General features: G+C 46.4%; 1 protein-coding gene across 1 annotated transcript in view; it reads right to left on the bottom strand.

Annotated features, from left to right (window-relative positions):
- Nucleotides 1-25,448, bottom strand: part of cmtm4 (CKLF-like MARVEL transmembrane domain containing 4) — a 37,669-nt gene extending 12,221 nt beyond the window's left edge. Inside the window, exons 1-2 of the mRNA XM_079497345.1 lie at nt 24,753-25,448; nt 13,753-13,929 (exon numbers count right to left, since the gene is read on the bottom strand). Coding sequence (XP_079353471.1) covers nt 13,753-13,929; nt 24,753-24,941 — 366 coding nt within the window. The 5' untranslated portion in view covers nt 24,942-25,448. The remainder of the gene's footprint in view (nt 1-13,752; nt 13,930-24,752) is intronic.
- Between the last annotated feature and the right edge of the window lie 622 nt (nt 25,449-26,070).

The raw sequence follows: 26,070 nt of genomic DNA, 5'->3' as shown, positions 1-26,070 counted from the left end.
ATGAACCCGTCCCTGGTCTCCTCCACAGGGACATGAACCCGTCCCTGGTCTCCTCCACAGGGACATGAACCCGTCCCTGGTCTCCTCCACAGGGACATGAACCCGCCCCTGGTCTCCTCCACAGGGACATGAACCCGTCCCTGGTCTCCTCCACAGGGACATGAACCCGTCCCCCCTGGTCTCCCCCACAGGGACATGAACCCGTCCCTGGTCTCCCCCACAGGGACATGAACCCACCCCTGGTCTCCTCCACAGGGACATGAACCCGTCCCTGGTCTCCTCCACAGGGACATGAACCCGTCCCTGGTCTCCTCCACAGGGACATGAACCCGTCCCTGGTCTCCTCCACAGGGACATGAACCCGTCCCCACTGGTCTCCCCCACAGGGACATGAACCCGTCCCCACTGGTCTCCCCCACAGGGACATGAACCCGTCCCCACTGGTCTCCTCCACAGGGACATGAACCCGTCCCTGGTCTCCTCCACAAGTGCAAACATTTTTACCGCTGAGCTTACAGAACCTGCCTGCTTGCTCAGGGGAGAAATCGAGTTTTGACCGGCAGGCAGTACTACTCGTAACTAGGTCATGTCAAAGTACCAGACACAGATAATCAGTCTGAACACGCAGATCCAATCTGGTCACAGACTGTATAAACAGTCTAAGTTGTATTGAGTTAACATACTAACATACTCTACCTACCATACAGATTGGGCAAAATATGCGTTTATTCAGAAAAAATAAGTTACATAGTACAGCTTTTCTACGCTCTTTAAAAAAAAGCGGATATATTTCATTGCTGCTTCTGCTTGGGTGGCAGAACTCTGCTGTAAAACCAGAAGAGTTCAGATGGAGGCAAAATAAACACCATGTGAGAGAGAGAATAGCTGTGTGGAGTGTGAGGACAGATTAATCACTAAACATAGTAATAACTGCTGCCACGTGCATGTCATGTCATGTGCTGTGTGTGACTCTGTGTGTGTGTGTGTGTGTGTGTGTGTGTGCGTGCGTGCGTGCGTGCGTGCGTGTGTGCGTGCGTGCGTGCGTGCGTGTGTGTGGTGGACAGTACAGTGGTTAGTCTATGACTGTCACGAGGTGAAGCAAAGTGTGCATGCGTGCGTGCGTGCGTGCGTGCGTGCGTGCGTGCGTGCGTGCGTGCGTGCGTGCGTCCGTGTGGTGGACAGTACAGTGGTTAGTCTATGACTGTCACGAGGTTAAGCAAAGTGCCCTTTCAGAGTAAGACATTGCCAACAGTTCGCATACATACTCAATGTTGTGATACCAGAAGTGGAAGAAGATCCACTCTGGTAAACTCGCGCAAGCACTGTATAAACAAATACAAGGATACTTATATCATCATAGATATGGAGATCAACAGTAGAACGGGTTCCAGATAATTGCAAATAGAGCTATAGTTCTGAATGTTAGACATTTACACCAAGTGCAGTCAAATACAGTAAGTACAATTAACTAGCAACTTCCTCCCCTCATAATGTCATGGCTCTGCAGTTCCATTCTGCTTCAGAACTTCTCCTTTTAAATCATTTCTCTATCATTTTATTTACGACCGAAGGTCGCATTTACTATGAAATCCTGCGTCTCACGTTCGTCCGTCACACCACCATATATATATATACCAATCCATCATGCCTCGTGACATCACGTGACATCATGGAGACCCTTAGATCTCCATATATGCCTCCATATATGGTCACGCCTCATGACATCACACCTCGTGACACGTCACGCCACCATATTTGGCCATCTCCATATATGAAGATCACGACACTGACCTCATCTAACCCTGGATAACCATACATGGAGAACACTGGATCATCACCTAGATCTGCATATATGGAGCAGGCCAGCAACTCCTGTTCATCAAACCCTGTACACGCAAGACACAGTCCATATATGGCCAGTACAGAATTCAGGATACGTTGATCTGAACCCCCATGCCAAAGCGCCAGCGCTCGCCCAGCAGTCTGCCGTCTGGCTTCTTGCCCTCAGGGCGTCTTACTGGTTATAGCCTACTGTATATAAATTCTAGATATAGCATAGTGTACGTGCGTGCGCGTGTGTGTTCTCACTCAGGTCTGTCCTCTTTTCTGCACTGGCCCTAGGTGGCCGACTGAGTGGCCCCCAGCTTGTTCGCTGGAGGTTGGTCATTTGACCATGACTGTCATTATTCAATAAAACAATTAATGGTGCCAGTTGTAGGACAATCATTACACAAAATGCCAGGTTTGCAGTTTGCACTGCAACGGCCATTGCTTTAGCCACTTAAACACTACAACATTGACCTGGGTCCCCCTTCATTTTATTCCGTTCACACAAAATCTCTTTGTGGAAAATAGTCGATTTACAATGTGAATGATGCGATGCTTTGTGTGCTTGCAGATCTGCTATTTTGGCAGAATGTTCCCCTCCAGAATAGGGATGCAAGGGTTTATGTTGTTAAAAAGAGACAATGATCACTGACTATATGTTAGAATGTGTATATAATGGTAGTATGTACAATATCAATTTAAAAGGTTCACTATTGCGCTGACAGTTTTTATGTTGACATCAAGATAATGACGGGTTGAACTATACCGCACTGCCCGACCGATGCCACATTCACAGTCTGATGCTTTCAGTATGGGCAAACATTTGACAAACATTTGGTCTGTTATTATGAGCAGCAGGTGAATGATATTGAACACTTCATACAATATATTCCTCCTAAAACTAAGTTCTGCAGTTCTAGCCAAAATGCACATTCACAGAAAGTATGAACCCATACATTTGGTAAAAGCCCCAGGGTTGTGTTCGTCTTCCAATGTGTAGAGAGAGAACAACACGGGGCATTAGGATCTTCATTTGGCCTGCGGCATTGCCTGCGGCATACTGTAGCACATATAGTAATGATATTACCTTACAGTATGAAGCTATGAACAATCCCTGACACACACTGGCCACATTATAAAAGATTCAGCTCTACCGTGGGCTGATGGCAGTGTCAGCACATGGCTGGGAATTCAGAGAAGCAGTAGAACACAAATGCTGTTTTCATGGTAAAATAAAAAACTCCCCTGGGGCCCAAAGGGCATGTGGTAGCTTTGAACCTGATAGATATAACAGCATGGGGTACAGCCTGTACAGGGGAGAGTAGAACCTGATAGATATAACAGCATGGGGTACAGCCTGTACAGGGGGGGGGTACAGCCTGTACAGGAGGGGGTACAGCCTGAACAGGGGGGGGTACAGCCTGTACAGGGGGGGGGGGGGGGTACAGCCTGTACAGGGGGGGGGGGGGGGGGGGGGGTACAGCCTGTACAGGGGAGAGTAGAACCTGATAGATATAACAGCATGGGGTACAGCCTGTACAGGGGGGGGTACAGCCTGTACAGGGGGGGGTACAGCCTGTACAGGGGGGGGTACAGCCTGTACAGGGGGGAGTACAGCCTGTACAGGGGGGGGTACAGCCTGTACAGGGGGGGGTACAGCCTGTACAGGGGGGGGGGGGGTACAGCTAGCCTGTACAGGGGGGGTACAGCCTGTACAGGGGGGGGGGGGGGGTACAGCCTGTACAGGGGGGGGGTACAGCCTGTACAGGGGGGGGGTACAGCCTGTACAGGGGGGGTACAGCCTGTACAGGGGGGGGTACAGCCTGTACAGGGGGGGGGGGGGTAGAACCTGATAGATATAACAGCATGGGGTACAGCCTGTACAGGGGAGAGCAAAGCATGGGGTACAGCCTGTACAGGGGAGAGTAGATATAGATATAACAGCATGGGGTACAGCCTGTACAGGGGAGAGCAAAGCCAGCATGCTGGACTTGTTACTTACTACACTCATAAGCTAGGGTCCATGCAGAAGGGAGGCTCTGGAAAGAAACTCTTTATTAAAAAAAGTGTAGACTTGAGGCACGCCATTAAAAACGGTACAACTCTAAATGCCAATCACCAAATTCTCGCTGGCAAAGGTAGATGTGTACTTTGCAAATGAAGAAAGATCCAATATCTTTGTGCCTATAACTGCATGTTTTCCAGCACCAGCACTGAGCCAACCCACAGCTCACCACAGCCTGACTGCTTCAAAGTATACTGCCTCTTCTCTTCTGGGAGCCCGGTTCATACTTCCTCGCAGGAAGTATGAACTGTGTCACACAGATAATAGCCGACCTACAAGCTCACAAATTAGTAGCTGTATGTCTGCTTTTCTCGGCCGTTCTTGGCATGCGACACCATCGCTGAAGGAGCACAAATTAGACTTAATAATGTCCCACCAATCAAACTTATTGCACAGACGCATTTGTGCTGACACACACACATGCACGCACGCACGTACGCTCGCACGCACACACACGCTTGCACACACACACACACACACACACACACACACACACACACACACACACACACACACACACACACACACACACTCACGTGACACATTGCATTTGACAAGCAACGCGGCTGTAAGACAAAGTATAAAATTAGCCATTATTAGTCATCAAGCCTCAGCAGAAATGCAGAAATGCTGTACAGGATTTGTTTTCACTACACAGCTCACACTGTATATCTGGCTTCCTGAATACAATAAAAATCTTTCATTTGGTTTCTTTTTGCCAAAAGCTAAACACGTCATGTCTGAGGTGAAACTGTGCGTTTCACCTCATGTCTGAGGTGAAACACTTCAGGACTGAGGATACCTTAAGCCAGGCAATCTGATAGCTATGGTTGGATGTTGTACGTATGGCTCAAAGTGTACCTTCCAATGCTTAATTGGAATAAAGGAATTTGAACTTTAAGTGAATGGAACTTTAACATTGGATCAAGATGTGATAGCAAACACCTTTAATAGTTTCTTTATAAATTCAGTTGAAGAGCTTGCACAAAGCTTCTCCACTAGAATCTGGACAAGTACTCCCATTAATGAAGACACGCCCATTTTCAGGATAGGAGAAATCACAGAATCTGCAGTGGTAGAGATTATGAGCTCTTTAAGAGATTCAAAAGCAAAGGATGCTTATAATATGGACACAACATTTTTTTAAACACACAAGGACGCACTAGCCTGCCCTATCGTCCACTTGATAAATCTATCAATCAATCAATGCATTTTTCCAAGTGCCTGGAAAAAAGCTATTGGAACACCCATTTTTAAGGCTGGGGACCAAACAAATGTGGCTAACTATAGACCACTTAGCATTCTACCTGTTGTGTCCAAAGTGGCAGAGAAATGGGTGGCCCAACAACTAACCGCTCATTTGAACTCGGACCACAATCCTCTGCACCCACTGCAGTTCGGTTTTCGCTCCAACCATTCAACAGAAACAGCTAACTGGCCTAGTGGGCGCCGTATTTCTGGACCTTAAAAAGGCCTTTGATACGGTGAACCATCAGGTACTCTTGTCAAAGCTCTCTTTTAATATTTAACTTTTCTATTGAAGCAGTGGAATGGATGAGTTCATATTTAACAAACAGGAACCAAAGCGTTCGTATTGGTAACACTCAGTTGTATTATATAGAAATTTCACGAAATACCTTTCGTTTATGGGTAGGTTTCCTTCAAAACCTAGCTGCAGAACATTATTTTATGTACTCCCAGGACAGAAAATTCTAGAATTTTCGCTGTCCTGGGCTCTAAGGGTGACGTAGGAAGCCACGCCTATCCCGTATAGATACCTGCGTGGCTACGTCAGCCCTCATTCAACTTTTCTTCTGCTAAGCTGCGAGAACGAACTTTAACATTCCAGTGTGTGCAGGGTAATATATCTCGCAAACTCGGCCGAGAGATTAATTCTTTAGGACCGTGAGATCTCTGGCACACTCTCGAAGCAAACAGAAGGATACTTCTCGAGAAAAAAAAGCCGAACTTCGACACAAGTGAGTTCTAGGCAACTTGTTGCTACGCTAGCTTGTCGAAAAAACAGCTCGCGCCTCTTTTTCTCTCTCGCTAAAGCTAGCGTTTGTTAGCTTAAAGCTATCCATAGTTAGCTTAGCGCTACTAGGCAGATACGCCTGTGGTCTACTATTACACGCCACGAGGAAGATAAACCTGTGGCTGTTAAGCACTCGGACTCCTCTCTCTACAAGCAACCATGTCGCTGACGAGGGAGACCCAGCCCGGGGAAAGACGCCATCGAGGACAGCCGGTGCCCGCCGACTGTCAAGAAGGCCCCAAACAAAAGACGTGCTCCACCTGGGGATGCGGGAACACGATGTCGGGCAAAGACGGGCATGACGAGTGCATGTATTGTCTCGGCCTCACCCACACCCGTGAGTCCATGGAGGAAATCGGTCCCGTTTGCCTCCATTGTGAGAAAATGGACGACGACGTCCTAAACAACAGGCTCGGACGTGTCCAAAGGTATTATGACAACTTTGCCGCCCACGGACTCCGAGAGAGGAGCCCCACTCCTCCCCCGCGACGAGCTCGCATACAAGTCCCGCCAAAGGGGCTTTGGCCCCGCGTCACCGGAGAGGGACAACGAGCTACCCCGAGACAGAGGCTCGACTACTCGGGCAACAGAGCCCCAACCGGAGCCTCTTCTTCAAGAGCAGCACCTGCCGGCGCTAGCCGAGACAGGTACGCTACTTCAGCCTTTGCAACCAGGGCTCATGAGGCCACTGATTACGAGGCTCATGGCGCGAGGCCAAGGGATACCTTCGCACCGCGCCGCTCTTCCCCAGCTCCACGTGCTCGACAACACGTCGTGCAGGCCACCATTGAGTGCCCGCCCAGACATACAGCTAGACGCAGACAGCCTGCCGTTGCACCCAGCTATATGGTGGACCGCCTGGACCCTTCCCCAGACCGCGCAATGTCTCCCGGTGGGGAGCATTGGACTACCAGGGAGGAAGGGGAGCTTCGTGATGACGAGCTCCCTTCCTTCCAGGAGCAACTCCAGGACTACCACGTCCTGGACGAGGCCTACGCGGACGAGCGAGATGGCCATGATGACCTCTCCCCCGGGGACTACGTCAGCACCACTCGTCGCCCCTTCGACGACCTGGATGCCATGGACATACAGGAGCACCAGCAAGCCAGGGCTCCTGTCCCCCCGCCTCCTGTACCCCCCATGGATGACTCCAATATTTACGAGATATACAGGAAGGCTAGTGCACGTTGTAACCACACATGGCCTAAGTCAACTGTCAAGGTACTACCATGGGAAGGCAGGACTGATGAGTCCGCCCCCCCCCCTGCACCTAGAAGACAGAAGCTCCCTATGGCACAGGGCTTCGAGGAGGCCATGATGCACGCCTGGGACGAACCCCTCCTGAAGGTGGATTTTCCCAAGGCCAGCGCCAAGGGGCCCAACGACATACCAGATAAACAAACCCTCGCCATAGACTTCATGCCAGCTATGGACAAGGCTATAGCGGCCTACCTGGCCAACCCTGCAGCTCCTAGAGTGGATCACCACGTAAAGGAACCGCAGCTCCTGTCCAGCAGCGTGAGGGAAGCCTCAAAACTGAACAAGTGGCAGTATGCACACATGTCATTCGTGGCGAAGGCCCTCAATGCAGGAGCACTTCTCCAGGGTTCCATGAAGAGCCTCCTCATTGAGATGGGACAGAAGTCCATTAAAGTCCAGCTAGCGGAACTGCCAGAAGACCTGGCCGAGTTACGCCGCCTGAATCACGAGATGGCCACCCTCCAGAGGGACTCCACTCTCCACAACGCCAAGGCAATGGCATGTTCCATCCTCCAGGAGAGATGGCGTTGGGTCGATCAGACCAGCGCCATCTCCCTGGAGACAAAGAAAGAGTTTGTGGCTGGAAATATCCACCCAGACAGTATGTTTAAGGACGCTCTGGCCAAGATGTCAGAGACCATCCAACAGCTCGAGTCCTCCACCAAGACGATGAAGGCGCTCGAACCGCTGGCCAACCAGGCCGCCCCGGTAGGCCGCCCCAAGGCTAAGAAGGCACCCTGGAAGGCCAAGACCGATGACAAACCCAGGTCCCAGGACCGGAGCGGAGATAGACAGCGACAGCCTGCAGGCCGAGGCAGAGCAGACCGCCGCACCTCTCCGCCGCCCTACAAGGCCAGGAGCGCTCCCAGAGGCCGAGGCCAGGGGAAGCGCAAATGACCTGCCCGGGCCGGGTCATCTTCCCCACCACACTCAGAGTTCAAGGCCAGAGGTGGGGATCACAGATCTCACCTCAGAGCCTGCGCTGAAGCGCTTAAGGGGGCCTGTACACAGTGCTGTGAGCACCGTTGTACAGACCCCGAAAATTGTTATGTGCAATTCACATGTGTATGTTTTTCCACGTTGTTCAATAAAGAAAACAAAAAAACAAAAAACACAAAAAACAATAAAACCAACTCTGAAGGGCATAGGCCCAGTGGGAAAGATAACCCACACTGTGACAGCTTTAGCTGTCACAGGCCAAGAACTCCACGCCAATTTTTTCCAAACTCAATACCGAAAAGATTCACTAGAGGGAGACATTTCACACAAAGTAAGTCTTCCCCTAGGCAGGCCATGCACCACGCTGACAAGCACAGGGAACCCTTTGTCACGTCATCTGTCACAATGGCGGATATCCGGGGCTTCCCCGTGGAGAATCCGTACAATTCAGACAGGATACAGGCTACAGTTCGCCTCCAAACCGCCCACTTCCAGGAAAATTATTTTCTCAGAAGCGAGCGGGCAAAAGGCCGCCATTCTGCAAGAGGAAATCAATTCATTAATGCAGAAAGGCGCCATCACAGAGGTGGCCCTCGACCAATCAATGAACGGTTTTTACTCCCGCTATTTCTTGGTAAAGAAAAAGGGGGGCGGACTCCGTCCCATTCTAGACCTGAGGGCATTGAATCGTCACTTAAAAAAGCTGCGATTCAAAATGCTTACTCCACCAGTCCTCCTACGCCTAATTCGCGAAGGGGACTGGTTTACGTCGATAGACCTGCAAGACGCATATTTCCACATTCCGATTTACCCGCCGCACAGAAAATTTCTGCGCTTCGGGTTCAGAGGAAAAGTGTACGAGTACACAGTCCTTCCCTTCGGAATGTCACTGAGTCCCAGAGTCTTCATAAAGTGCACCGCGGCAGCTATCGCTCCGCTCCGACAGCAAGGGATCCGTCTCGCTACATACGTAGACGACTGGATCCTACTTGCAGACTCTCCACGAGAAGCACTGTCGCACACACATCGTGTGCTCAGCCACCTCGACTCGCTTGGGTTTATAATAAACCACGAGAAGAGCATGCTTATGCCAACACAGTCAATAGACTTTATAGGCATAACACTGAACTCAATCTCTTACACGGCCCGCCTGAGCCAAGAGAGAATAGACGCAACACTGCAGTGCGTGGCGTCATTCAAAAGGGGACGCTCGATTCCTTTTCATGCATGCCTCCGGATGGCGGGGTTAATGGCCTCTGCGGTCTATTTAATCCGCCTAGCAAGGCTACATATGAGACCTTTCCAACGATGGATAGGCTCTCTACATGTACCAATGCACCGTCGGCACCAGAAGGTAACAGTAACATCACAATGCATACTAGCCCTTCAATGGTGGTCAGACAGGAAAACCCTCTCAGAGGGCGTCCCCATGGGAAAGCCTCTGATCAGGAAAGTCATCACTACAGACGCCAGCATGACAGGCTGGGGAGCCACGATGGAAGGACTCACAGCCAGAGGTTTATGGTTGGGGCCACTACGTGCCCTTCACATAAATTACTTAGAGCTCATGGCAGTCTTCCTCGCCCTGAAATACTTCGAGCAGCGCATCCTGGGTTGCCATGTCCTAGTCAGGACAGACAACACCACGGCCATGTGCTACATCAACAGACAAGGTGGACTCAGGTCCCCTCGTCTTCATCAACTGGCTCAGAAACTGATCCTGTGGTGCAACACACGCGTCCTCTCAATAGTAGCGTGTCACGTCCCAGGTCTTCTGAACACAGGGGCAGACCTGCTGTCCAGAGGACCTCTCCGCTACTCAGACTGGTCACTACACCCTCATGCAGTGGCCCAGGTCTGGAGCAGGTTTGGGAAATCCAAGGTGGATCTCTTTGCCACAGAGGAGAACACGAAGTGTCCCCTCTTCTTCGCAATCAGGGGACCATCAACGTTGGGGCTAGACGCTCTGTCACACCAATGGCCCAAAACCCTTCTCTACGCCTTTCCCCCGCTATCCCTCATCAGCCCCACTCTGGACAGAGTGAGGACTCAGGGTCTGAAGGTGCTCCTAATAGCCCCGTCGTGGGGGGTCTGGAGGTCGGAAATAACCCCTCTCCTCTACGACCAGCCGTGGAGAATTCCCCTTCGAGCGGATCTCCTCTCTCAAGCGAGGGGGGAGATCTTCCACCCTCACCCCCAGGACCTAGACCTATGGGTCTGGCCCGTCAAAGGGTGATGTTGACTGCCGTGGGTCTACCTCCGAACGTAATCGAAACGATTCAGAAAGGCAGAGCCCAGTCAACAAGGGACCGTTACGACACAGCCTGGCGCGTCTTCGAGCATTGGTGCTCACGAAGACCAGACCAAACAGTCCCCTACCAGGCCTCAGTGATCGACGTCCTGTCATTCCTGCAGGAGCTCCTAGACAACGGTCTAGGCCTCTCCTCAGTCAAGGTCCATTTGGCGGCAATCTCTGCCTGCCACCCAGGCTTTGATAACCAGACGGTGTGGAAGCACCCGCTGGTAAAACAATTCATGAAGGGTGTACACAGGGAACATAGGACATGCAGATCCCTCGTTCCCTCGTGGGATTTGTCCCTGGTTCTAAAGGCGCTGGCTACAGCACCCTTTGAACCACTACAAACCGTGAGCCTCAAGCTCCTAACCCTGAAGGTGGCTCTCCTGATCGCACTCACGACAGCAAAAAGGGTCAGCGACCTACATGCGCTCTCGATCTCTCCAGACTGCATGAGGTTCGATGAGGGGTCGACCAAGGTCACCCTAAAGGCAAACCCCGCCTTCATTCCCAAAAATGCTCTCTCAGTGTGTGTGCCAGTGAACCTACAGGCTTTCCATCCCCCGCCGTTCTCCTCTGACGAAGACAGGAGGCTTAATTGCCTCTGCCCAGTCAGAGCTTTACGCATATACGCGGATAGACTGGCTCCCTTCAGACAAGGAAGCCAACTCTTTGTGTCCTGGGGTGCCAGGACCAAAGGAAAGCCCGTCACGAAGGTCACTATCTCTAACTGGATAGTGGAAGCCATCCGTCTGGCCTACACTAGCCAAGGCGTGGATTCCCCTCAAGCCCTGAGGGCCCACTCCACAAGAGGTGTGGCAGCTTCCTGGGCACTCTACAAGGGTGTCTCCATTCAGGAAGTCTGCACAGCAGCAAGCTGGTCTACACCCTCGACTTTCGCCACATACTATAACCTAGATGTGGCAGCGCCTTCGCTAGCGCACGCGGTCTTGGGGGCCGCTGCTCAGTAAGGCATCAGGGCAGCATAGCGCTGCCTCCTGCCCTCCACAAGGACTAGGTTCTGGACCCAAAAGGGTCCGAGCCCCTCCCAAAAGGTTTACCTGGGACCCACTGGAAGTTCAGGTCACGGGAGTTCATAAAGTCCCATAAACGAAAGGTATTTCGTGAAATTTCTATATAATACAACGTTAAAGGTTACTTTAGTAACCACGGTTGTATATATAAATTGAACGAAATACCTTTCGTGGAACGCCCTTCTGTTCTCTAAAGCAGAAGAAAAGTTCCGAATGAGGGCTGACGTAGCCACGCAGGTATCTATACGGGATAGGCGTGGCTTCCTACGTCACCCTTAGAGCCCAGGACAGCGAAAATTCTAGAATTTTCTGTCCTGGGAGTACATAAAATAATGTTCTGCAGCTAGGTTTTGAAGGAAACCTACCCATAAACGAAAGGTATTTCGTTCAATTTATATATACAACCGTGGTTACTAAAGTAACCTTTAACGTTATCATATCTCAACTGCAACATTGGGGTTCCTCAGGGATCAATACTGGGGCCTATTTTGTTTAGTTTATATATAAATGATCTAGCTGCCTTCTGTTTGTCCAACAGTCTCCATACAAATGTATGCTGATGACACAGTTCTGTATACATGCTAAAAATAAACAACTAGCAGCAGATAAACTAACTGCAACCATTGTCCATGTATCTGAACTCATTTGCATCTGAACACAAAAAGAAAACTGTTTGTATGTTACTTCTCACGTAACTCCACAGACCCTGACATTGACATTCTTATCGAGGGTAACAGCATTCAGGTAGTATCAGAATTTAAATATCTTGGAATCACACTAGACTCAAACTTGACACATAAAAAACAGATTCAAAATTAAAAATCAGATTCAATCTATCTAACTTCAGACACATAAGACCATATCTCACAACAGACGCAGCTAAATTCGATCTTCATGCACGCTATGATTTTTTCACACATAACATACTGTTTTGACAAATCAGTCAACTTTAAAACCCATAGAATCACTTTACAAACAGACATTAAAAACACTTGACCAAAAGCCCAACCGTTACCACCATTGCCATATAGTTCAAAAGTACAACTTTCTGCATTTTGCAAATGCTTGTCTGATTTTTAAGATCTTAAATGGACTTGCACCGAACAGTTCATAGATCGAAGGGACAGTGGTGATAGAGCAACAAGGGGTTACAAGGGCAACTACCAGAGGAGACTGTGAAGTACCAATCAGACGTAGTGTGTTTGGTAAAACAGTCTTCTCTGTTAGAGCCTCCCATCACTGGAACAGTCTCCCTACAGAAGTAAGAGAGACCTCCAACTATTTGACCTTCAAATTCAACCTGAAGAGGTGGCTAAAAACAAATAAAATCTGTAATTATGAGTAATTATCAGCCCTATTTATCACTGGTGTAATTTCTCAATTCACTCTGCAGTTGTTTTGTCGCCTGTGCAATGTTTTATTGTTCTTGTATTGTATTGTATTGTATTGTATTGTATTGTATTGTATTGTATTGTATTGTATTGTATTGTATTGTATTGTACTGCATGTGTTTTTGTATGTATAGTTTTACTACCATTTTTAAGAACCTGCTCAGGGACTACAGATGTAAATTAGCTTATGGCTAACTCTGGCCCATTTACATGGATGTGAAAACTGACATGTTGATTAATGAGCATTGTCCCTGTCAAATAAATAAATTAAAATAAAATAGTACTGTAGTACTGTAGGTCTGTGTGGCCTCTGGAAATATAGCATGCAGAGCTTTTTTCCACTCCCTATACTCAGTAACAGTCCAGAACACACCAATGTGTGTATGTAGGCAGATATTCAAAGGCAACCAATAGCTTTGCTGGGGGATCCCCGCCAACTCATTTGCTTACAGCTGACATTGCACATCCAACTAACACAGAGTCTGCATGTTGAACGTTCTCACAACCTGGCCCACACTCACTGTAGTGCTGTCCAACATCACCCATTTACTCCTACAGTGCAATTGTGAGATTTCTACTCGGCTATATCCGCTTCAAGAAATCCACGTACAGTATAACAATAATTGTTATCACTAAAAGTTTATTATTGAGCTAAATCAGTGGCTGGGTTTTAATTTCAAGTTCCCTTTTTGATATGCATTATAGGCACTAGGTTTGGGGACCCTCAGGGATCCTTAGGGTCCCTAGCAAAATTAGGAACTCTCTGAGTAACAGAAACGTAAAGGTCCAACTATCAATCATTTGCCTGGGGCCCCCCCCTGGATCCTCCTCAAGGACCCTTGTGTGGGTCCCTGGCCCCTACAGAGCCAGCAGTCTAGGGTGTACCATATAGGTTTTTTTCATACCGTAAGGCTCCAGTTGATATGGGGCACCTTGGTGTGCAAGTTGAGGCTGAAGATGAGCAGAAGAAATCCTGTCACCACGAAGGCACTGCAGCTGACGAACTCAAAGAAGTAGACGCCTCCGCAGGGAGAGCACATCATGATAGTCTCTATGCAGATGAACCCAATGAGAGATAACACCTGTGGAGACAGTGAGAGGTTGGAGAGGGTCAATGGCAATTTAAAAGGACAAAATAAGGTGAGTAAGCATGAGTGCATGCACAATACAATCTGGAGTTTTTTGTTTGATTCAGAGTGTATCGCTGTGCATTTTTGCTAAAACAGCACACATTACTCATATCTCTACAAAACAAGACTTGAACATTGCACAGTTGAGTTTCAACTTTCAACATTTTCTGATGTGACTTCTAGCCCATCTCATAACTCTAGTCTAGCCCCCCTCTTAGCATCCATCACCAAACCACAGTATGGGAAGAATCCTGCTATTTAGGTGTTCCTCTGCCATCTAGCCCCCCACAAAAAACAGCTCTGGTTCAACTACCGGTGTGGGGCATGGCTGGTGCCTGGTGATCACAATTAGTAAATAAAGTAGGGGCGCACAGCACAGCATGTTGTTGAGATGCTGACCGTGGTGCATGAGAATCAAATTAAAAGAAGAGGTTGCACGACACGTAGCCACGATGCACAATACATTAGTCATGGAGAACAGAACAAACCAATGTTTGGACCACTGAGGTCTTCATCAAGGAGGGCCAGTGTCCGTAACCACTATTTAGGTTCTTCTATAGAGCGTCGCAGTCCCGCCTCCTACCCTGGACCAGGAAATGAAACCCAATGCATTATTCCCATAGACATTTCTTAAAGTATTTATTTAAAGACGGTTACGCCGCGGACAAAGCCAACTTGAGTCGTGACAACTCATGACAACACAAACAATATTTTGGACCAAACAAATAATTACAAAGAAGAAAAACAACAAAAAAAGTGTTGTAACCTGCCGTTTTTTTCTTCTTTCTAATTATTTGTTTGGTCCAAAATATTGTTTGTGTTGTCATGAGTTGTCACGACTCGAGTTGGCTTTGTCCGCGGCGTAACCGTCTTTAAATAAATACTTTAAGAAATGTCTATGAGGAAAATGCATTGGGTTTCATTTCCTGGTCCAGGGTAGGAGGCGGGACTGCGACGCTCTATAGTCAGTTATAGTCGGTTATTTCCCAGGTTGTGAGGATACTGCAAGTGGGCCGCCAGAAAATAATTGGCAAAACACTAAGATTTTAATGATAGTATAACATTAATATTTAGAAACATTAATGAAAAAGAATGTTTTTTTTTTGTTATTTTACTTGGATCATTGTGATGAGCTCAGAACACAATCAATTGATTGATCACTAAAATGCTCTGAAAATACACACGGCATACCCATAACCCATCTGACCACTTAGGTGGCTGAGAACTGGTCTACTGGCACTTTTCCACTGCAAGGTACAAACTCAACTGGACTCGATTCTAACTGCTCCTGATGAGTAGGTTGGTGACTTGCATGGTTTCCTCCACAGTAGGTGTGTGATGTGTGTGTGTGAATGGGTGAATACAATACACATTTGGATAAAGGCGCTATATAAATGCAATTTTGTAAGGGCACCATTTTACATCCAATCCCTATGCATGGGATTAACATTTTAGGCACGAAACATGTAGTTGCTCAATATTGATTCATTTCACATTCACAATGGTGTGAGGTTCTGGCACTCAAACAGAGTTGTGCTGCTAGTCACCTGATACATACATACAGTACACTCATTCTCACACAGGGGTCATTGAGAGAGTTCCAGGAGGTCCCCAGCAAAGTAAGACGTAACGTAATAGACTATCTATCTATCTATCTGTCTGTCTGTCTGTCTGTCTGTCTGTCTGTCTGTCTGTCTGTCTGTCTGTCTGTTTTATACTTCGGTTATTCAAAAATAGCCGATCTACAAGCTGAGCTTATTGGAAAACATTTGGAAAACATTAGTTGCTCAATATTGATTAATTTCACATATTTTGTGGTGGGATGTCCCCACCACAAAATATTTTCAGGCTAAAAAAAGTGCTGATCGGAGCACAGGTCTCCGCCAGATCAGGTAGGTTGTGGGCCAGCATTGTTGATGCAATATGAAGAATCGGACGTTCCATCTTGATCACATGACTATAGAGATAATGTGTACCAATTTAATATGTTTGGACAAAATCTGTAATATCCCAAAAATTGTTTTGCAAAAATTAGCCTCCTGTTGGCGTTATAACAGTCCGATTTGAAAGATTCGGGATAGAGGTTCTGCTCTGGCATCCAGCGAGTGTCTGTGTAGTTTCGCTGCAATCTGCCCAACAGTGCCGGAGATTAGCTGTCCACAGACAGACGGACACACATGGACGGAGATTAGCTGTCCACAGACAGACGGACACACATGGACGGACGAACCGTGTGCAAAACATAGTCTCTGCAATGAGTGTCCACAGCCTAATACATATTAATTTGGGCACCGGGGGTTTGACATGAAAAGGTTTCAGAACCAGTGCTATCTAGTCTATACACATATTCAACACTCCTCCTTTCAATACATCGGCCTATTTAAGCTGTCAAACTCGTTTTTTGAGTGGTGCAACCACTCCTTACGGAGCTATGTGTGTGTGTGTGGGTGGGTGGCTGGGTGGGTCTGAGCACGAAAACAGCATGGTTGTTTTTCACCACCTGTGCGCAACCTAACACACACACAAACGCACATATTAACCGTATATATGATGATTTCGGGTGTTCCAGTACAGTACAGTACAGTACAGTACAGTACAGTACAGTACAGTACAGTACAGTACAGTACAGTAGAGGGACCCCCACACATTTCTCAACCGTTTCGGACCCGGGCGGGAACCGGGCCGGCACCCTGGGTGCGTTCCTGTGAGTTTTGAACTTCCGGGGAACCCCCCCCCCCCCCCCCCCCTGGGGACCCCCACACGGAGTTGCACCACTCACTTCACACGGGTGTGATTTTCTTGTTCTCTTGCTCTCTGCCTATGATGCTGGTTTGTGATGTCAGAGTTTGTGTCATCATTCTGTAGCATCACGGGAGCCAAACCACTAAATGCTAGGGCTGGGCGATATGACGTCAAATCAGTACCAGTTTAAGATTATTTCAAACTTTTGCCTCAATTACGATTAATGATTTTGAAAAAATGAAAATCACACCCGTGTGAAGTGAGGGGCGCTCTTATCATCATACATCATCTCATTCCGGCCAATCACAATTTGCATCTTCACTTTTGTCTTCAATGTTTGTGTTTACACAAACCCGGAAAGCTGGTCATAGGAGGGGCTAGCGCCCCTCAAAAATAGCAGAAGACTCATGGGTATCTCCTACACCCAACATGTCACAAACGAGGAAGATCAGCTAAGCCATCGGCCCACATGATGACCTTACCACTGTTAATAAAGCGTAAACTGAGGTGATATGGATACATCATCAGATCCTCAGGTCTTGCAAAGACCATCCTGGAAGGCACTGTACAAGGTGGCAGGAGAGGAGGCAAAAGAAAAGATGGGAAGATAACATCGGAGAATGGATTCATTTGAAACTCAATGAGGCAATGAGAGCTGCCGAGGACAGAAAGGGATGGAGAGAGCTGGTCAAGAGATCGTATGTGGTGCCCCAACGACCTTCCGGGGTTACGGGATAGGTGAGGTGAGAAAAATAGCAGATCTTCAAGCTCACAGAACGTTTTATGAAGTGGTTTTAAATCTTGGTTCGGATATATTTTCACTTCCTGCCCAACCCCCAGCCATCAATCAGGCTTTTAAACGCCTCACACAGATGCTTGGACAGGACACAGGAGAGGTCATATGACTTGTTGACAGCAGACTCCTCACACACCGACTTGGAAAGCAGAATATCTGAGGATTAGATCCACTTTCAGCTAGAAGACAGGAAATAACATGCTATGACTGGGACTGTGAAATAACATCCAGATTTTGCAAATGTTGCTTGTTATTGCAAGACTACGAACAATATTAAAATGCAACCAGAAATAAAAAGACACAGACACCAGGGACACAAACACAAATAAAGAACGCTAAGTACAGTACACCACAGTGACGAAGCTGTCACATTCAATGGCTGTGTTCAATCTTCTGTTGAAATACATCTTTGTGCACAAGCTACAGAAGACAGTGAGCTTTGTTTGGCCTTGTTGTTGGGTTCTTTCAAGTACTGTTCAAGTCTTCAGGCACTCTTCTAAAAAAAAGAAAAGCTAGTTCATCATTGAACAATAAAAAGCATGACTACATCACTGTTCAGTGTTCAATAGTAACTAGAATGCCATAGCCATCCTCTTTTTCTAGTATATTTGGTCTTATTGACAGTCTCCCATTTGTGGAAGGTATACTATACAGCACAAGGGAGACTGGTTTGTATAGCCCGAATAGGAAGATTGCATGCACTCAATTGGAGTGGACTGTGATTTATGTTTCCATAAAGAAATACTATATACTATATTGACACAATCACACAATCACACACAATCTCAATCCAAAAAAAGTCTAATAAAAAGGCGATGGCCTTTTTATTAGACTTTTTTGGATTGTGTTGTTACAGATATGAATTTAATTAAAAGGCAAAGAACATGTTCAAGAACACCAGGAATCAAAGTCTTAACAAATGCTGTCTTTGCAAAAACCTGGTTGAATGTTTAATGTATTTAAATTCAGATTATATTTGTAGCAGCCTGTGTTCTCTGGCTCAAGTCAGGAAGGACTGCTTCATCCTATGTACCCTGTTTATCCAAGCATCCACATTTAATTGAGCAGGATAACAGGCTGGCTAATACATGACGCAAACACATGTAGTTTCTTACGGACAGTGTGTGCAACTAGTAAACTGTAAATTCGTTCTCCTGTACAGCGGGAACCTTTTGCCAATCCTACCAATTCATTGCTTTCAAAAATATTCAAATGAGAACAGCAACACACGCAAAAAAAGACAACAAAATGGACAACGATGCATTCCCACCACATGGGCTGCCAGCCACTAGCAGACAGCACCTTCTCTCTCTATCTTCTCTCTCTCTCTCTCTCTCGCTCGCTCGCTCGCTCGCACGCACGCACGCACGCACGCACGCACGCACGCACGCACGCACGCACGCACGCACGCACGCACGCACGCACGCACGCACGCACGCACGCGCACACACACACACACACACACACACACACACACACACACACACACACACACACACACACACCTCCATGCCACGACCTGCATAGCATGCAGAAGATAAGGGAATGGCACACACGGACATAAACTGCTCTCGTCTCTCGTCTTTTCTATTTATTTAACCAAAAGTAATGAACAATGTTTTTCACCCATGCAGGGCTTCATCAGGTCAACTAAAAGGCTCTATACCCACAACGTAGAAGAGGAGGTGACTAGGATGAAATATGAGGTCATGTCTCTTGGTAAAAGGAAGCTTTCCCCAGCCAGGCTTCAGTGTGTCGCACGTGTCAGACAGCAGCACAAAGTACCACGCCGGCTAATCTGACTAAGTAATGATTTGACGTCAACCTTCACCTCTATCCAACCTCCTCTGCATATATGCATTCATTTACACACACTTGAGCGGGCATATACACCTACACTGTATGATTAAGTCTATTGTGCACTGTCAGTTAAGGCTAGCTTAATGGAATCAGATCCTTCTTGCATAGCATACGTACACCATCTGTTGTGCACAAAACATTAAATAATGGATGACAAAATATGGCTGACTGCACAGACCAGAAACTGAAAAGGTATTATCTGCTCTCCAAGCAGTAGTGCAGCTTTTACCTATAAAATGTTGTGATCAAGCATCCCAGTAGATGAAAAAATCACACCTGTGTGAAGTGAGGGGCGCTAATATATTAAAGTCTAACTCATGTTGATTAGGTGATGTAATGGTGATGTGAAACAAACGGTGCCAACACAAACATTAAACGCCATTAACAATAAAGAGACAATATGACGTGATGAGGAACATTATGACGTAAATTTTCCCTTCATTGTCAATGGCGTTTACAAAACAAACAATTAACTAAAGACAAACATTAAACCTGGGGCTGGCACCCCTCAAAAAGCAGTTTAAGAAGTAGTAAGTACAGATCAATTCAGATCCAGTCTCAAGTGGTTAATATAGCCTGAAATTTAAAATTGAACCAGCTCAGATGCCTTGTGGTCTGCCCTGAGACTGGGAGGTCAGGGTTTGATCCCTGGCTGTGTCATACCAAAGACTCTAAAAGATGGGACCCATTTTGGTACCTGGACATACAGCTTCATGTATACTTGTACATCAAGCTGCTACAGAAACAGGAGATAGGCTCCTGCTCTATGGGCCTCATGGCTCAACAAAGCTCACTTTACTGTTATAGCCTGAAATACATGATGGTTTTCACGCTCTAGAGCTATGGGACTTTCAATGTATTGCCCTCGCATGAAATGCAGACCAGCATCTCGACTTCTGCTAAAATAAAAAAGATCGTTTTCGTTTAGTTTCGTTTCGTTTTGGTCATTAGAAACACTACTTTCCCCGGGTGGACGCGCTCTGAGCCCCCCACCACACGTATAAAATGCATTTATAAAAGATTTATTTTTTCACAGGAAGCCTGGCTCAGCAGCCTAGGTACCCAGACGGTTGGCTAACCGTCCAGGGAAAGTAGTCTTTCTAATGACCAAAACCGTCTTCGTATTGGTGAGTAGCGAAATCGATCTTTTTATTTTAGCAGAAGTCGAGAGGCTGGTCTGCATTTCATGCGAGGGCAATACATTGAAAGTCCCATAGCTCTAATCCAACGGCAGCAATGGCATTAGGGCAATGGACCAGAGCTAGCTCTAGGTATAGTGTGTGTGTGTGTGTGTGTGTGTGTGTGTGTGCGTGCGTGCGTGCGTGCGTGCGTGCGTGCGTGCGTGCGTGCGTGCGTGCGTGCGCATGTGTATGCAACAAATGAATGTGTGCACGTGAAAGTCCTTGGTTTTCCACTACCAACACAGAATGAGAAATGTTCAAACCAGAATTGAACAGAGCAATCTTTCATTGCAGGAAGTGCTCGTTGACATAGTGGTAGCATCTGGTAACTTCATTAGATTGCATCCACAGGCTGCAAAATGCCTTTGCAAAATGTTTCATTTCTCCTTGTTAAAAGGACCACAAAAAGCAAGCAACATGACATGGTTCAACTTCATTTCAAGTGAGCTTTTCTTCTGTCATAAAGTTCATGGTGATTGACCAGTATTCAACCACCCCCTCCCGTCCCCCCACACACTATGCAACATTTAAGTCCAATAGCCCCGTTTGGAGTGCATTTATCATTCACTGATTTGGTTGATTTTAGAACAGGGGTAAAACAGTTGTTGCTCTGGCAGACTCAACATGACACAATCAGGAGGTTATTGAGAATGATCGTGACTAAGGATTTGCCGTGCTAACATTCAGGCAAGACCAATAACCAGGAGTCATTAGATCATACTGAATTATGTTATTCATCTACAATGTTTTTCTTCCAAATGAGTCCCGAAAATGGTAAACTCTGGTAGCTCAGTATAATAGTAAAATAGTTTTATCAAATGTGACCGGTGGTGAGCCCAATTTGGCTTGCATGCCTTACAATGTATATTGTGATACATTTTGTAATCGATCGATATATGGAAAACATTATCACAATCATATGTCTTGCCAGATAGCCCACCCCTAGACAGAACAACGTATCAGATTTCAGGCATCAACCCTGCACTATCAATGAATGGGCTTAAAGCCTGAGGCAAGTATCAGTTAAGCTCTAGTGATTAAAGGCGGGGCCTTCTCTAATGAGAGTGGACACGCCCTGGTCAGGTTTCATCCCAGGGTACTGGGAAGTCTGGGGGGGGTGGGGGGGGGGGGGGGGGGGGGGGGGTACAGGATACACCAGAGCTGTATCCTGTATCGTACTGACTGAGTTTTTTGTAATTATTTTATTTGTATACAATATCAAGAGATTGGCACAATAACATTCAAATAGATATTTTATAATTGTTAACTATTTGTGTAATTATTCAACATGACCCAAAGCTTTAATGACAGTATGACCCAGCTTTATCCATCAGGTGTGAAATGCCACATTGTATAAAGCAGTACAAATGCACCCTCTAATAACCACTTAAACCCTGTATTATACAGTACTTCGTTGTACAATGGTGGCAGGCAAAGAATTGTGAAAATATCTATTTTCACTATTTTAAATAAATAATCGTTCATTAATCGTAATTGAGGCAAGAGCTTGAAATAAGTGTGATATGGATTTGAAGTTATATTGCCCTGCCCTACTGTCCATACAGTAGCATGCTTGTTGCAGTAGCCTGCTACATCTTACTAGGTCAGGACGACATGGTGAAACGATGTCTACTTTTATCTAACATAGATAAACAGTTCCATTTTCTTCCTGGCATGAAAAACCTATACTATCAGCATTAGAACGGACAAGAGAATTTCTGTGTAATGTAAACACGGCTCTGTAACCTTCAGGCTGGTTGTGTAACTACCACTTTACAAGGGCCAGGGTGTGGATGTAATCAAACAAGCATTTTTCTTGACAGAGTCGAATACGAAATGGCAAACAAAGGGCAGCCAGAGCGAGTGGTTGGGAGACATTCAGCCAGCGTCACTGGCTCTTGTTAGACAAGACAAGATCAATTGTGACACGAAACTAAATATTCATTCCTATGAACATATATCAAATCCGGTAGCTGATTATCGCCTCCTGTCTTAGATTCTATATCCCAGTAAGCATGATAGACTAAATGTAAAGTCAGCATAAATGATCTACCATCACATTTAGTTTAAAATAAATAGTTTACCCTCAGAGCCAGTGAATGATTGCCCAGTTGAACAGTGGAAAATAAACTGACCCTAGAGTCCCTAAATAGGATCATTTCCTGACCAGTTCTGAAGCTGAGATGTTCTAATCTAAATCACTGGTTCTCAATGCCGGGTCCGAGGACCACCAGGGGTACAAATTAACCTTTACGGGTCCATTTGGTTCCATTTAACACTGCAGATTTTACAGTCTAAATTTGAGTCCCAGAATTATCTCATTACACTCAAGAGTTACAGACCCGTAGGGGACCGGGTCCATTTGGACCTGTGGTGGGCTAAGGACGAGACGTTGAGAAAGAGTGTTCAAAATGACACAGCTTTATCTATCAGCTGTGAAATGCCACAACATTAAAGAATTGGGACCATGCCAATGTATTAGAGGTTGGTATAAACCTTCATAGGCCCACTCTAAAAAACTGTAAGTAAGCGTGGGTGAGTCGGGTGACATTCAAAAGCCCTGCCCTTCTCAGAGTAATCACATGACTAGGTCAAACTACAAAAGTCTACAAAGCAAGGAAGTAGACGTTAAAGATTAATTCACTTCTGTTGTGTTTTTGCCAGGTGAAACCACCTGACTAATGAAAGCTCATGAAATGTAGAAGACCTATAGTTATACTGAGGACCTAGTTTTTTCCCTCTATTATGCTAATGTTGTTGCATGTATTCCTTGGCACAGACGTGCTTTTAGGTTTCATTTTCATTTCTGCATTTTATGTCAAACAATTGAATTGTTTTGCTGAATTTGGTTAATTGTTGGCTGTAGTCCTATGTGTATAACTGTTTCTGTTTTTCACAAAGGAAAACAGAAGGACATTTTCAGTTTTGTCTTGTCTTGTGCAGTTTGGGGATATTTTCCTTCCTGCTTTAGCACCCTGCTGACAGGTGGCTACACAGCCCTTCTTCCCATATCTGCAGGTAAACAACACAGGTGTGTGCAACAGTGCAGGTTCACTGCAGCATGCTACCACCATGCTGTTACACTAGCAGTCCAGAGATTATAAACATTTTCCTTCCCACAAATGATATACAGACAAGAAGTTGCTTCTGTCTTCAAACCACATATGAATAATATTCAAGCCACTGTACATTTTCAATTAACAAATGAAAACCTATTCAAGGGTCCATGGGTAATAGAATAGAACAGTTGTGTGAATAAGTATAGTACATGTAGCATGCCATATACAGTATGATAGATACAGAGAAGTGTATGTGATGTGTGTGTGTGTGTGTGTGTATGTGTGTGTGTGTGTGTGTGTGTGTGTGTGTGTGTGTGTGTGTGTGTGTGTGTGTGTGTGTGTGTGTGTGTGTGAGAGAGAGAGAGTGTGTGGTGTGTGTGTGTGTGTGTGTGTGCGTGTGCGTGAACCACTTTACATGGCAATGCATGGCATGTCATAGGTGAACATTTCCAATTATTTTTCAAAATAGCTTGTATGGCTATGTTCGCTGTGGGACACTGTTGTACGATGAAGTACATCGTTTAAGTGGTTTAGCTATATATATTCCATAGTAACTCTTCCAGCATTTTGGGCTTTCAGGTTGCTCCTGAACAGACCTTTGACTTTTATTTATTTATTGCATTTTATCAAGAGGCACAAATATATTTTCAGATGTTGGTCTGTGGCCAAATACACATAATTTGAGGGCCCTTGACATGAAAGTTTTGAGACCCACTGTCAAACACCTGAGAAAGTTTGGCATGAGGACACCAACTGGGAATATCATTACTATTTTAGTAAGCCACACTATGTTGTGGCTTCCCATATATGGGTTTAACAAGACTGGAATATGAATGGATAAAATAGCTACAGCACACCTGGACAACAGGACCATTGGGATGGAACAGCAATGAGACACACACACATCCATGCCATCATCATGGCATTGCCATGGCGGGCATAGCATGCCCCATGCCGGTGTCGCTGTAACTATTCTGCTGATCCAATAGCAGATCAACAAGCTCATGAAGCGTGGCCACGATTCTGACGCTTTGTGAGCTTGTAGATCCGCTATATTCGGCGATCGACACCGCCATACGAGGAACTACACACTGGGGTTACAGCAGCAAGCAACAGCGAACAGAACAGAACACGTACCACTTCGACCACCTTTAGGATCCCAAAGTGTGACTTAATGTACTCCATGTCGCATCGGATTCCTCCCAGAACGTTCCGTGAATGGACGGGCTCCGTGGTGGGCTGGTAGGGGCTGCTGGCCCCGGAGATCATGGACGTGTTGGAGGCCTCGCCATCAAAGCCCTCCGCCTCCTCCGTGGTGGTCCTCATGATGGTGATGATGGTTTTTAGGGAGTGCGCTTCAAACTTGACTCGAGTTGAGGTTAAATGGCTTCAATAACTTAACGTGAGAGCCAGCATATACGGCGTAGGCTGTGTGCAGAAAGAAGCACACTTTGTTCCATAAAAAAGAACCTCACAAGTGAGCGAGGAAAACAAACGAGTCGGTCCACTTTTGATAGCCCCCCATGCGATCGCGATATATAAAAAAAGACGTACGGTAGGAGGATGTTATGTTATTTTGAACATTGTTCACAGAGTAACAACCATCACTGCCGCGCGACCTGCCTCGCCGCTACGAGGTTACAACAATGTTACAACCTACTCGAAACAATGTTACCACTCTTCCCAAGGCGGGTCACTTGTTCGCGTTTCGGTGTCACTTCATGGGGACGATTCTGCCTCGTTCGGCACCAAAAAACAAACAAACCCCGTCTAGTGTTGACCTCCACTCTCCTCGATGCAACCGACAAAAGCAACCCGTGTCTTTCCCAGAAGAAACGAGAGAAATACTTATTGTTTTCCAGACGGGAGGTATTGTAACTTCCAGGCTACAGTAAAGACAGGCGCAACGTTTTTACTTGATGCAAAGCGGTCTAGTCTCCGCCCCGAAACTGCACATTCCTGTGTATATGCACACGTTTTCCAAAAGTATTCACAAATAATAGCTTGCTGCAAATGAATCTAGCCGGGGAAACGTCATACCGACATCTGCTGTTACTGTGCTATATTTTGTTTAACGACAGTTGTAATTTTGTCCACTCCCACTACCTAAACCATCCGTTTATCAGGACCGGTGATCAGGACAGCCAGACAGCCGCCCTACAGGTTCCTATCAGACGCAAGGAGGAGGAGGAGGAGGAGGCTGCTACAGGCATACAGTCAGTCAGTCAGTCAGGTCAGGTAGCCTAGCTGTATGCCTAACTGATTGAATAGTCAACTTTCACTTTCACATTATGCATACTTCACTTGGCACTTGCTAATATGCGCAAGGAAGGTACCGTCCGATATGCATGCAAGTGATCAATGTACCAATATGTATGTAGTATATATGAATGAATGTACAAGTGAAGTATGCATATGTCATTTGTGCAAGTTGACTATTCAGTTAAAGGTATAT

Source organism: Electrona antarctica (assembly GCF_951216825.1).
Source record: "Electrona antarctica genome assembly, chromosome: 3".
NCBI classification, from domain to species: Eukaryota; Metazoa; Chordata; class Actinopteri; order Myctophiformes; family Myctophidae; genus Electrona; species Electrona antarctica.
The sequence above is the reverse complement of the archived record's forward strand: the minus strand, read 5'-3'. Positions and strand labels throughout refer to the sequence as shown.